At 35.8% G+C, this 13,653-nt stretch overlaps 2 protein-coding genes across 2 annotated transcripts; both read left to right on the top strand.

The window, feature by feature from the left end:
• The first annotated feature begins 833 nt into the window (after window positions 1–833).
• On the top strand, window positions 834–4,260 carry LOC306845419 (tumor necrosis factor receptor superfamily member 4-like). Its single transcript, XM_079378200.1, has 6 exons — window positions 834–1,006; window positions 1,311–1,484; window positions 1,695–1,782; window positions 1,878–1,939; window positions 2,802–2,966; window positions 3,100–4,260. The coding sequence occupies exons 1-6, from the start codon at window positions 877–879 to the stop codon at window positions 3,246–3,248; spliced, it is 768 nt and encodes a 255-aa protein (XP_079234326.1). The 5' UTR covers window positions 834–876; the 3' UTR covers window positions 3,249–4,260.
• Window positions 4,261–4,768: 508 nt separating this feature from the next.
• Window positions 4,769–13,493, top strand: LOC306844520 (ADP-ribosylation factor-like protein 8B-A). The gene is made up of 7 exons (XM_079376722.1): window positions 4,769–5,000; window positions 9,858–9,938; window positions 10,051–10,124; window positions 10,230–10,323; window positions 10,410–10,477; window positions 11,951–12,021; window positions 12,121–13,493. Exons 1-7 carry the CDS (start codon window positions 4,878–4,880, stop codon window positions 12,168–12,170), a joined length of 561 nt encoding a protein of 186 aa, XP_079232848.1. The 5' UTR covers window positions 4,769–4,877; the 3' UTR covers window positions 12,171–13,493.
• The last annotated feature ends 160 nt before the right edge of the window (window positions 13,494–13,653 follow it).

The raw sequence follows: 13,653 nt of genomic DNA, 5'->3' as shown, positions 1-13,653 counted from the left end.
GCCTCATGTGATAAGATGCCATATGATTACTAGCACGCTTGGTGATACAAATTAAGAATGTTTATGCCTGTTTTTCTTCTATTGAACACAAGAGAAGATATTCTGGAAAATGTGTCAGCGTTTTCTTGTCCATATAAAAAGGTTCCAAAAGAACCTTTCAGTGGACAGACCTTAAAATAATGTTGTTGTTTTTTCCCCTAGTATGTAGAACATCTACATTATAAAGCACCTTTGTGCAATGGAGAGTTTCCATGGATGTTACAGGTTCTTCATGGAGCCACAGTTGGCCATAAAGAGCCTTTATAAGCGTGTACAATGAAAATTGTAAAACAAAAACAAGTTACTTCAAAACATTTTCTTTCGCTTTCACAAAAGAAAGAAAATGAAAGTTCGGAAATAACATGAGGGTAAGTACATGTTGACAGAATTTTCATTTCTGGATTAACTATGACCCACAATCTTATGATCTGTGAAACAGTGGATGACTTATTCATAAATATTTCCTGGATATTCACATCCAGCCATAGTTTCCATTTCATCCAACAACATCAAAGACATTTTTGTCCTTAAATGGAAAATATGAAAAGATTGAAGGGGCATGTATTTCACATTTCACTTCCCACTTTCCCAAAAAATGACACAAAACACATACTTCTTTAGAACTTCTTTAGAACATGTCCAGTGAGAATATGATTCGAATTTTAAAAAAGCTCAGCGCAGTCTGGTTGCATGTCTTCACTCTCAGTCCTGGGCACATTGGTTTTGGCCCTGCTCACCTCTTATGTGGGTGTGAGGAAACGTCACAGGATGATGTCACGGCAATCATAAAAGGCACATGATAAAAAGTAGCAATGCTCAATCTACTGCTGTGAAACAATGGACACTGCTAAGCTCTGGTTTATGCTGCTCTGTGTTTGTGGCAGCTGGATTTTGAGTCTGGCTATAAACTGTGACTGGACCACTGAGTACGAAAATGGAGGGAGATGCTGTATAGCCTGTCCTTCAGGTAAGAGCATGATATTATTCTCAAAACTGGAAGGAACGCTGTCATATGTATTCTTTGTTTGTGATTAATGCATGTAGAATGCTAAACTTTAGTGCTGCACATATTCTTTATCTATAACTCGAGTTACAGCTTTATTAGCACACATTAATACTCAAGTTTCATTTAAACATTGTTATAGCAGATCATTGATACCTGAGATATCATTGGTGGAACCCTCTGGCGAAAGTCAATGTTTGTTACACTGAAGTAAGATGTGAAAATGTTCTAACTTGATTTGAATGTCATTCATTAATGTATTTTACAGGTCAGTATCCCAAAGAACCATGCTCAGAGAACAAAAGTGACAGTGTGTGTGAGAAATGTTCAACAGCTATGGAAAAATGTTTCTGCAAGGATAATCACTTATGTTCTGATGATAAATGTGACTCTTGTGAGCCCAGGAAAAAATGCAAACCTGGACATCAGCTGAAGAGAGATGGTAAAGTGTTTTTGTTATTATTATTATTAAATGAAATGACACATGTCCATTATGATTGTTATTTATGAGTTCATCATATCTGTGGGTCTTTCCATGGGGACTTTTTATGGTCAAAGTGTGAAGAGAGCATGAGGGCTAAGAGACATTAACATGGTAAAAATAGTATTTGAAATTCTTCAGCTGCTTTTTTTCTATTTGCTGTTTTGGCAGGTGCCTTTGATTATTTTTACTCTTGTGAGCCATGTCCAGACAACACTTACAATGATGCTGAGGACAGCACTTGTAAACCCATTACAAAGTAAAGTATTGTGTTCGCTACATTTCATTGGAGTTCTAAAAACAGAGAATGCCTTGAGATTGTTTATTATATGATAACCGATTTTCTGAAATTAGATGTGCTGGTGGTGAAATCTTCCCTGGAAACAAGACCCACAATGCGAGATGTCGTTCTTCTGGTTTGTACTTTTTACTGCTGACATGTTCAACACATACTGTCATGGGGCTCATATGCCTCTTGACCATGGATTTCCATTCATATCCCATATTTGTAATTTAAAAATTAAGCCTATAATTAATACACTGTAAAAAAAAAAAAAGTTTCAAAAAGTTGTTTCAACTTAAAATTTTTAGTTTAGTCAACTTGAAATTTTAAGATACTCAATGTTAATTTAAGGGACAACTGGAATATTTTAGGTGACTAAACTAAAAAAAAAAAAAAAAATTATTTTCTTACAGTGATTAAAGCAGTTAGCTACAGCCCACAAATTCGGCATTCAAGGAGTGCAGATATTTCCCCCAAACACAATGAAATATTTTACCTTTGTGAAACTTTGCTTGTTTTACTCTGGTTGAGTCTGCGTGCTGCTTGATGACACGCGATATTTCATAAAGAGGCTTCTTATCGCTTTAAGTTAAGTCCGCATCACTTTTTACAGTGATATACCCTAAGAGCATTTATTTGAACTATCCTGTTTATTATACTATCTGTATAATATTTCATGGTCACTTTTGATCCATTTAATGGATTCCTTCTGAATAAAAGTATTAATTTCTTAAAAAATAAAAATCTTTCCGCCTCCAATATTTGGAACAGAAATGTGTCTATTTCAAAATTTGAAATCTCAGTTTTAAAATACCATAATAATTCCTGGATTTCCATTACCATGGCAGTGAGAACCCGAAGAGGAATCTTAAATTAGTGTATATTCATGCTCTGTGTGAAATCTGCTATCTAACAAGGCATACAGCCCTTGTTTTTCTTTTAGATTTTCTATGTGTTTAAGAAATGCTGCAAATGGTTTTCTCATTTTTCCACAGAAAAATTCACAACAGTTAACCCAGGGGAACAAGGGGCACAAAACAACGGGAGTCAGATTACTCATTCTTTCATGGTGGCCTGTTTTGCAGTCACTGTGTTGACCTTCCTGGTTTTTATCATCTTTACTGCTTTTAAAATTTTCAGATACAAGAAACTCACAAAAAGTAAGTTACGTTTTCATGTCTGTCCAATTTCTAGTTGCCTATATACAGTATAAGTCTAATCCAAGAAAACCTTTTGCAAACTTTTGTTTTGGTAAATGAAATTCCCACGTCTGATATAATTGTCTTTCCACAGTAAGCAAACCGCTGTGCACACATAGGATGGTATTGCCCTCAGATACATGCAGTTGCAAATTATCCAAGGAGGAAGAGGGTGAGGAAAAGGAATCCAAGACAGAGCTCTTGGAATTCCCTTGCAAGCATGATGTCCCCATCTGTCTTTAAAGGTTCTCTTTAAGAACACTGCCCAAAGGTGTCGTCATTTCAATTTCGAAACTGATTCATATGAGGAGGAATGAGCAGAAGGTGACATGTTTATGTTTGCTCTGATGCAAAATTTGCTCTCTGAAGTGGATTTATGCAAGACGTACAACAGGACTGATGCTTCCAGTAACTTTATATGTTACCTTGTAAGTGTAAAAACTGATTCAAAGTTTCTACAAGAGCAGAGAACAGTTTGCATTATGCAATTATGCAACGTATGCAATTAAACATTATGTAAGGTTTCACAACAGATTTACCTTGGGGACATGGTAATGTACAGTATGGAAGAAATACCTCAAAGATCAACAGACACAACAGCAAGCCTTTTTAGTAATTAATGCTTCATATTTGTCTTTTTTTATTTATGATGTTCGTCTGATTTTTCTTTTGTCACGTGAGAACTATGAGGTAGGGGTGGTTTGTTCTTTGTTTGCTTTTATGTGCTATTTCTGCTTAATTTTATAGTTATTTCACATCTATTAATCACATTTCATTTTTCAATGTCAATACTTTCTAGTCCACTTTCTATAGTTTACATCTTCTGTACATACAAAATCCATCATTTGAATACTTTTGACTATATTTGTCTTATTGTTTCACGTTAGGTTTGGACCATGCATTTGAAATTGTTAAATATTTTAAATATTGACACTGGTACTACATCAATGGATATGCTAATAGACATTTTTTTTTTTTGTGAATATTGTAAAGTGTTTCAGCAATTTTGTGTATAGGCCTACATCTTACTTTCAATTATTAAATTGTATTATGGTCATTGGCCAATATATAGAGTTGTAACATTGTATTACAATTACTTTTCTCTCCAAGAAAAGTAAATGTATTTTATTATTGTTTATTGTACATGCTAAATATATTTTAGGATCTACATACGTTTAAGTTTTATATTGGGAACAACAACTGGGACTGGGACAACTAAATAAACACGACAGTTAATAAAAACTAATAACACTTTACAATAATTTTCCATTTGTTAACATTAATCAACTATATTCATTAACAGAAACTAACAATGAAACACATTTCTAATTTATACATCTTATACATTTTTTTTTTGCATGAAGCCTATTATTATTAAAAAGCGTCTGTTAATATTATTTAATGGATCTGAGTAACATGAACTAACAATGAACAGTTGTATGTTTCATCAACTAAAGATCAACAATTTATTTATTTAAAGATAAATAAATAGGCTACTCTAATTTATGATACATAGGCCTATTAATTATTACTGTTAGTTAAAGATAAAACTACCATAACTTGATAAAAAAAAAAAAAAGTTAACAGCAGTAGTATATGGCTACATATGGTTTTTACGCTGTAGTGGGGACAGTACTTACTTTATACATTAAAGACACATTGAATCGCTGAAATAACTTTCCATTGGTAGGCTACTGCAGGCCTGCGCAAGAGTGGCGCAGCTTTAACTCACATGACACACTCTGAGCTCGCAAACGTTTCACAGTCATATGACAGCAGTCAGTTCCTCCCAAACACTACGTTACGATTCCAGTGGTGAAAAACATTGCAAACCACTAAAACCAACACAGACCTGTTTAATCCAGCATCAATATGATGGCACTCATTAACCGTCTCCTGGACTGGTTTAAGTCTCTCTTCTGGAAGGAAGAAATGGAGTTAACCCTCGTCGGGCTGCAATATTCGGGGAAAACGACGTTTGTTAACGTAATCGCGGTGAGTGTTTGCGGTTAGCATGAGCTAGTTCAACAAATCCAAGAGACTGGATGTCAGTTCAGTACACCAGGCACTTTACACGCTTGCTTAAAGTTAATAGATAATGGTGCTAGGTTAACCTGAATGCACTGTATATAACTGGGCTAGACCTAACGTTACTCAGAGAATGTAATTCTACGTTTTTGGGAAAGCTAACCGGCTAACATTAGCTCCCAGATGATCATCAATAATTTGATTGCGTAGTGGGTGGTTTGTTTTGACCTCAGTTGATAGTTTACTAAATACATATTGTAAAACGAGCTCCACATATCACTGAGGCCAAAAACTACTTGTAATAATGTCAACTCCGTTTAACCATTTGTTTTCTTGATCTCAGTTCCAAAGAGAAATTAAAATCCAACTAAAACTAACTAATGTAACTGTTATTGGTTAGTTTTATGGATGTTATGTATGCATAAAGAGTGTTTTTGGTCACGAAAGAGCTGAGAAGTAAAGAATAAATCATATTCCAATCCCATGCATGTCAATTTACAACCCAGTGAATCCCCAGCTTTCACTTTTACTATTGTTTCTAATTGAAAATGTTTTAGTGAACTTCACTTTTGAGAAATAATATGATCTGAGGACCCCAGATGTATCTTTTTTTTTTTTTTAGAAAAAGCTGGTCTATTTTACTTGACGCCACCATGTTGGCTTCACATGATCAACCATGCAATTTATAGTGCTGTTATTATTCATAATAACATTTAAACTAAACTAAATGTACTGAGTGCACCTTTAAAGAAGAATGAGATTAACCAAGTCTGTTTAATATTTCAGTTAATAAATCATAATAAGGGATTTAATGCTCAAATATCCTGTTGTTGTTGTTCCTTTGATGAGCTTGTTTTTGCTGTTGGGAAACTGGATGTGAGATCTAGGAAGCACATGAGACATCTTGCTTTATCATCTCCACAACATCAGTATTTATCAGTGCAGGTTCCATCGGTCAAAAGTGAGTCACTTATTAGAGTCTTTGCACATATACAGACAAGACAGTGATATGCTGCTTGATACTTGTTCTGCACAAGCCTATAGGTCACTAAGTTTCTAATAATGCATAATATTTCTCTGCATTGCATTAAGTTGCATTGTTGGTGCAACAAGTGCCCTGAGTCTGACTGGACCACATTTGAAAGAAAAAAAAAAATAGTGACCTCTTACTCAAGAATGTAGGACTTGTTCTGCAAGATCATTCCTAACCATGACCTTAATCCAATCTAAAGTAATTGTTGTACATAGAAAATATGGTTCAGTTAAAGGTTTAGTGTAATTATAATAGTATTGTGCAATGATGAAAACCATTCTTAAATGCTAAAGAAACAGATTTTCTGAGTTACTCTGATGTATCTTCAATCCTTTCCCCTTAATGTGGACATAGCATCAGTTCATCTTTAAATTATAATTTAAAGGCACTTTATGTTTGGGAGCTGGTCTGATCGTGTTTTTAGTGCATGGTGTGAGGGTCATTCAACCTTATTTTTTGTTTTAATGATAGTATACTGCATAGATGGTGTTCCTTGGATGATCCAGTTTTACTTTATTATTACAAGTTTCTTTAAATCAGTGGTAAAAACCGTTGTGCTGCTTTATTTATTTTTTGTAGAAACTATTATTTTTTTCAGGATTCTTTAATGAATATAAAGTTCAAAAGAACAGAATTTATTTAAAATCAAATATTTTTAGCAATGTGAAAGTAATTATTATATACAGTGTACAGTCACCATTAAAAAGTTTGTCAACCAGCTTAAAAAAACAAGGAGTTCCACTCTCTGTCTGTGTCTGCATTTTTGAATGCACTGTGTGTTTGTTTTGTGTGAGTTTAAACAATGTGGGAGTTTCTGCCATTAGTCACAAGACACATTTTAACGCAATTTCCTGGTCAAGTGACGTCCTCATCATGTGATTTGGTGATTACATGTGAGTACACAATAAGATAATGTGCTGGTCACAGTTGTTCATTTACATTTCTTCTGTAAGGTTAAAATGGGTCTTTTACAGTGGTAAACTAAGAATGCTTTTCAGGTTTCATTTGTATTGCTCAAAAGGCTTAGGTGTTCAGTGTCAGCATTTGCCTTGTTTGATGCCTGTATTTGTAGTTCTGTCTTCTGTAATCACTTCTCTCAAACTGGCGTATGGACTTTCTTGAAACTTTTTTCAGAATGTTCCTCTCGAATAGGTCTGATTGACCTTTTGATGGAGAGTTCTTTGAAGCTTAAGGTCTTCTGCATTCCTGGCATGCTTATGAATCATGAGTATGCTAAGGGAAGTCTTAACCTGAAGCCCCTTCATAAGCAGTTGTGTACATATCATGTGATTTATAAAGTCACATTCATCACCTAAACTTTATGAATTGGTCACATTAGCCCACATTTTTGCATTTTGCACCATTTGAATATTCATTGGTTGGGAATATTGTGCTTGGATTTTTGATATTGTTTGGTTCAACTGAACGTGATTTTTTTTTTTTTTTTTTGTGGAGACCAGTTCATAGAATTTATGTTAAATGTTTAGTAGGGTCAATGCAGCAAATACAGAGTTCATACAGTAAAATAATGAATTTCAGAATATAGGACTTAAAATAAAATATATAAATATATTAAAATAATAAAATATTAAGGTGCCTGGACCTGCACCACATAACCAGTCATAAGGGTTAATTGTTTTGAAACTGAGATTTAGACATAATCTGAAAGCTGAATAAATAATCTTTCCATGGATGTATTGTTTTTTAGGAAAATCACCTTTAAATTTGTCCAAATGAAGTTCTTAGCAATGCATATTACTAATCAAAAATGAATTTTTGATATATTTACGGTAGGAAATGTACAAAATATCTTTAATGATTTTTGGCATAAAAGAAAAATCACAAATTTTGACCCATACAATGTATTGTTGGCTAGTGCTACAAATATACCTCTGCTACTTATGACTGGTTTTGTGGTCCAGGGTAACATATTACTAAATGTGGAAAAGCAGACGAGGGAATTTCCATCATCGAGGAGACTACTTCAACTCCGAATGACAGAAGGTGGTTTAAACATGTTTCTTTTTTAGTAAATGTGAATTCCTGATTAAATAGAAAGAAACATAATTTTTATGAATATGTATAGCAGTAAGGTACAGGAAAATGGTACAGATTTTAAAAATATATATGTATTTGTTTTTGTGTTTTCTGACCAGACATACTGCAGCTGAATTTGTTTGATGCGTCATGTAATGAACTGCTGCCTCACAGCCTCCAGGAGAACAGTTTTTGCCGTCCTCACGCCACCAGCTCTATATAGACTCTTGCTGTTTAATCATTTCAGCCCCTCAGGTGGAAATTGCATCTCCTGAGGTGACCATGTGTGAACTGATATCTCATTAATTGTTCAAATGGAGCAACAAGTGCGATTTTGTTTTCATCAGGGCACAGAGATGCGGGAGCTTCTGCCCTGTTTGCACCTGGTGCGCAAACAAACTCTGTCAGAATATCTTGTTGAAGCATCTTTGTCTTAACCAGCTCTGTCTGGATCTCTCTGAGCAATGATGGCTGATAGTATGAAGGAGCTAGTTATCTTTACTGCTGACTCAGTATCCTTTGTTCACTATTAGCTGCAAGAGCCATGCAGCCAGAGATGTTGACACCGCAATCCTTAGCTATTTTTGTTGTACGGTGTACTGCAGGGCAACATGCATATTCTCAGTTATTTTACACTTAGTAAACGTGCTGTTAAGTAATTAGAATTCACAGAGAAGCGAGATTCAGTGTTAGTTTGCTTGATTGGGTGACAGAATTCATGTTCTAAAAATGAAGAATGTTTGTCAAATGCAGTAATTTCCATTGTCTTTTATTGCTTTAGTATGATACATACTGTACACTTAACAAAAAACTGAATATACTACTTGTGGGAGTTGAGACCAAAATCTTATCTCACTATGAGTAGTTTTATAGCATGGTGTAGTAAGCATCATGATGATATAGGCCCTAGCTATCTTTGCTAAAAGTTCAATATTGGCATATTTTTTATTATCAGGCTGATGCAGATTATCGCTATTATTAGCCAGTGGAGGGAATTACATCTGCATATATGACTATGCAGTCAAGAACTGAATGAGTATGTCAGAATACAGGGAGGTGGTCCTAATGTTTAGAAAGTTTTACTGGCAACAGCGTGACAAATAAGGGAAAGTGTTTATGGTGAGGGAATTTTCCCCATTAATGGCAGACCACATCAAAACTGATTCAATGCAGGAGAAGTGGTCTTGTGGTTTAGATGTGCAATTCAAATAGCCCTGGCTCATTAGTGGTTATTAATGATGTGACTTATAGTACAAAAGATAAATTACTAAATGGGATGACAGATTTCTTTTTGAGATTGAGTGAGTTGTTTGAAAAATCATGAGAAATGTATGAACTTCTATTGCAACTGCAAAATGACACATAGATTTACAAGCTCTCAAACAGTTAACGTCTGCTGCCATGATGGTGTCGATATCACATTTTTCTGTACAAAACCTTTACTTGGCAGAAGAGTTGACAGTCGCAGTGACCTGAATTTGAGAATTTGGGTAGGTTTGTACAGTAGATGGCAATATTCCACGCAGAAATTTCCTGGCTTGATTTTTGTTTAAACTTTCACTATGAATCATAGATCAAATAAATGTTTCTGATGGGAAGCCCTTACATACCAGTGAATGCAGGCCTATGCTTACAGCGACAGGAAAAGAAATTGGGCGTCAAAACCACCAAAAAAACAAAACTGTTTAAGGTTAAATAATGAAAGCAGTTCCATGAGTTAATAATCCGCTATCTCTTCTTTTTTTTTCCTCCAGTCAGGCCAGTTTAGCGAAGACATGATTCCAACTGTCGGGTTCAACATGAGGAAGGTCACAAAAGGCAACGTCACCATCAAGGTTTGGTCCTAATGATTAATCTCGTCTTCTTGGGATTCTGGAGAAATATAAGGTGCAAGATTATTTATAAATAATAAATACTTACACTAACATGAGTCTGATGATTGTGCAGATCTGGGATATAGGAGGTCAGCCGAGGTTCAGGAGCATGTGGGAGCGATACTGTCGTGGGGTGAATGCAATTGTGTAAGTATTAATGCATCCATCTTTTGTGAGGCAAAGAGGACATATTCTTAATTATAAAGTAATAAAATGTGCATTCTTTCATTTCTTTTTCATTTTCTCTCAAAGGTACATGGTGGACGCAGCAGACCGGGAGAAGGTTGAAGCTTCCAGAAACGAGCTGCACAATCTTTTAGACAAGCCACAGTTACAAGGAATCCCTGTAAGCCACTTGTCCTTGTTTTTACAGCACATCATTGCTTAAACATCTTCATTGCATCAGTTCTTATGAATGTTTTTGTGTTTCAGGTGTTGGTGCTCGGGAATAAGAGAGATCTACCTAATGCGTTGGATGAGAAACAGCTAATTGAAAAAATGTAAGAAGCTCTACATCTCACATGCAGTAGATGATTTTCCCCTGCTTTTTGAATTGAAGTCAACATGGAACAAAAATGGACCGTGCTTACTTAGATTTATGGACATTATTTATATTAAAATGTTGAATGAAAACATATAATAATTTGGTCATGTGGGTGGGGAAATAAATTGTTGAATGAATGAATGATAGCACTTTATTGTGTATTGCTATACACCCAAAGCGCTTTACAATCATGTGGGGGGGGTCTCTCCTCAACCACCACCAGTGTGCAGCATCCACTTGGATGATGCGAAGGCAGCCACAGCACAACCGCACCAGTGCGCTCACCACACACCAGCTATAGGGGGAGAGGAGAGAGAGTCATTGAGCCAATCAAGTGTATGGGGATTATTAGGAGGCCATGATAGACAAGGGCCAGTAGAAGGAATTTGGCCAGGACACCGGGGTTACACCCCTACTCTTTACGAGAAGTGCCATGGGATTTTTAATGACCACAGAGAGTCAGGACCTCGGTTTAACGTCTCATCTGATAGACGGTGCTTTTTGACAGTATAGTGTCCCCGTCACTATACCGGGGCGTTAGGACCCACACAGACCACAGGGTGAGCACCCCCTGATGGTCTCACTAACACCTCTCCCAACAGCAACCTAGTTTTCACCGGAGGTCTCCCATCCAGGTACTGACCAGGCTCAACCCTGCTTAGCTTCAGTGGGCAACCGGTCTTGGGCTGCAGGGTGATATGGCTGTGGCTGTGGCTGTGGTTAACCAGTATAGCTTTTTATACTAATCTCTTTCTAGCCAATTTCCATATTGGTTTGCCAAAATTGTGTTTAGAAGGAAGGTAGGACATCCATTCCTAAAGCTGCTGCATTTAGTGCTACGATGGCTCGCATTTATATCTGTACTATTGGGCTGCCTCTGTCTTTTACAGTCTCTTATGGCATTCTGCCAAATCATATGATGCTAGTAATAAGATTACCTTGCCATAATAGAAAACTTAATATAATTATAATAATTAGGAAATTGCATTACTGGCTCTGGCCATCTCGGTTTATTTATTTTTATCTTCATTACAAAGGAATGCTCTATTTGTAAAAATCAGTTTCAGTTCTCTCTTGAGTAAAATAATCAAATTCCTTTTCACTGTTTTGTCACCACTTTTTTATGCCAGCATCAGATTGAGATTTGTTTTCTATGAATTGTGTGAGAATGAGATGAGTCACAATGTCTAGATGAGATTTTAACCATCAGTCTGGATGAAATGAAAAGGTTGTGTGACTTGGGGGTCTCATGTTGTTGCGAAAATTACTGCCATCTGTTGGCTAAGAGTTGTAGGAGCTTCATTATTTCCTGGGAGCTCTTGTTGTAGGACTCAGTTTACAGTTTATCTTGAAATAACTCGTTGGCCTGTAATGAAGCCACACCATATAAATTGCTTTATTAATTCTGTCTCATGTGCCATTTCTTTAGGAACTTGGCTGCTATTCAGGACCGGGAGATCTGCTGCTACTCTATTTCCTGCAAAGAGAAAGATAACATTGGTAAGTAATGTTCCATGAGGATGAGTAGTTTTGTCTGCTATTTGATGTTGCCAGTCTGCTTGACTTAAATGACACTGTTATGTCCCCTGAACCTCACAGACATTACACTTCAATGGCTAATCCAGCACTCAAAGTCAAGAAGAAGCTGAGAGTGTCTTCAGAGGGCCCAAGTTTATCCGCTGCCATGTTACTCTCACACCACATCTTACTCACTTTGTGAAACTGTACAGTTCTCCATACCGCTCCCTTACACTACCCTGCTCGTCTGTTCCCATAATTCTTCACAAGCTCCTCCTCCCAACTGCATCAATTATGTCAACGATACATCAGTCGCTAAAAGACGCTAGCCTGCAGAATGAGTTCCTCCACCTCTTACAGCCTGCTGTCAGATGAACATTATGGATTCATGGTTTTGCAAATCCCAGCAACTCCTGGGTTTCCTGAACAAAAAAAAAAACAAACAAATTTATTTAAAAACTGAGAAGCGTACTTCAAACTTTAATATCGTGTTCTGCTTTTTCTTCCGATCTGTCAAGTTAAGCTCTTGAGAGCGTGTAATATCTTTTGGACTGTTGCTTTTATTTCTTTCCTTTTCTCTTTTCTCCCCAAATTGTCTCTTGAGAAATCCGTAATCTTTAAATACGAGGAGCAGTCCAGTAAATAAACAGTTCAAATGATGATTCAGAGAGATTTTTACAGAAATGAGTGTAAGTATATTTGAGAGGATGAATGTTTTGCTGGTAAAGGTTTTCATTTAGCTCAATGATGTCTTTGCAACCTGTTCATGAGCTTAGAGAGAGCGAGTAGGTGAAGTTAAAGTGCCTTGTGCAGTGTATCTGTCCCTCAAGATAAACAGGTGTGCCAGCCTGGAACCAGATTGGATAAAGACAGCTTACTTTGAACTGCAAGAACCGAAGGCATGCTTTTTAAGGTAGATTATTGTACTGTTGTCATTATCAACTAAATATTTGTGAAAAGAGGCAAATGTTGGAAATTCCACTATTATCGATGCACTTTTGTAAATATGATGAACCAATAAATAGATTGTCAACATGTAGGAGGAATCTTGCATTGTTGTGGCTGATTTTATTTTGTTTTTGGGTTGTTGTTTGTTTTTTTATCTCAAGTGATGGTGAATCGGTTATGTGAAGCTATATATGCATACGCTATCTCCTGTTTTCAAATTTCAAGTTTGAAAGGTGCAGCACATTTTGTTTAAGCTACTGCTAATTAAAACAACAAAACATTGCTATTGCTCTTCCAATTTAAGCGTAGTTCAATCATTGCACATTTTTAAGATTTTGATTGAATATTTTTGTTAAATCGTTTGTAGCTATCAAACCAGTTAATGTGGTACTTGTAAGGTTTTTGTGTACTTTATAGTTCATATATATCAGCATTGCGGTGTTAAACTTATAATACTGATTCTATTAAAAATGAATTGTAAATAAAATGAGCAAAATTTCATCAGTATATGAAGTATTTTCACTATTTAATAACTAATTGATAAAATACTGATAAATCTGTCAAATATTTTTTGTTCCATTAATATTTAGTATTATTAATAATATTATTGTTATTAGGTAATTGTAGCAGTAGTCAGCAATAACTAAACAGATAAGACTGTGTACA

Source organism: Barbus barbus (genome assembly GCF_936440315.1).
Source record: "Barbus barbus genome assembly, chromosome: 25".
Lineage (NCBI taxonomy): Eukaryota > Metazoa > Chordata > Actinopteri > Cypriniformes > Cyprinidae > Barbus > Barbus barbus.
The sequence above is the reverse complement of the archived record's forward strand: the minus strand, read 5'-3'. Positions and strand labels throughout refer to the sequence as shown.

What these genes read in the sequence shown, in the direction of transcription:
- LOC306845419 (XM_079378200.1), top strand. Translation starts at nt 877, where the DNA reads ATGGACACTGCTAAGCTCTGGTTTATGCTGCTCTGTGTTTGTGGCAGC. An exon ending in CTGTATAGCCTGTCCTTCAG is followed by an intron (nt 1,007 to 1,310) that starts GTAAGAGCATGA and finishes TGTATTTTACAG; the next exon opens with GTCAGTATCCCAAAGAACCA. An exon ending in ATACAAGAAACTCACAAAAA is followed by an intron (nt 2,967 to 3,099) that starts GTAAGTTACGTT and finishes GTCTTTCCACAG; the next exon opens with TAAGCAAACCGCTGTGCACA.
- LOC306844520 (XM_079376722.1), top strand. Translation starts at nt 4,878, where the DNA reads ATGATGGCACTCATTAACCGTCTCCTGGACTGGTTTAAGTCTCTCTTC. An exon ending in CACAGTTACAAGGAATCCCT is followed by an intron (nt 10,324 to 10,409) that starts GTAAGCCACTTG and finishes TTTGTGTTTCAG; the next exon opens with GTGTTGGTGCTCGGGAATAA. An exon ending in AAACAGCTAATTGAAAAAAT is followed by an intron (nt 10,478 to 11,950) that starts GTAAGAAGCTCT and finishes CCATTTCTTTAG; the next exon opens with GAACTTGGCTGCTATTCAGG.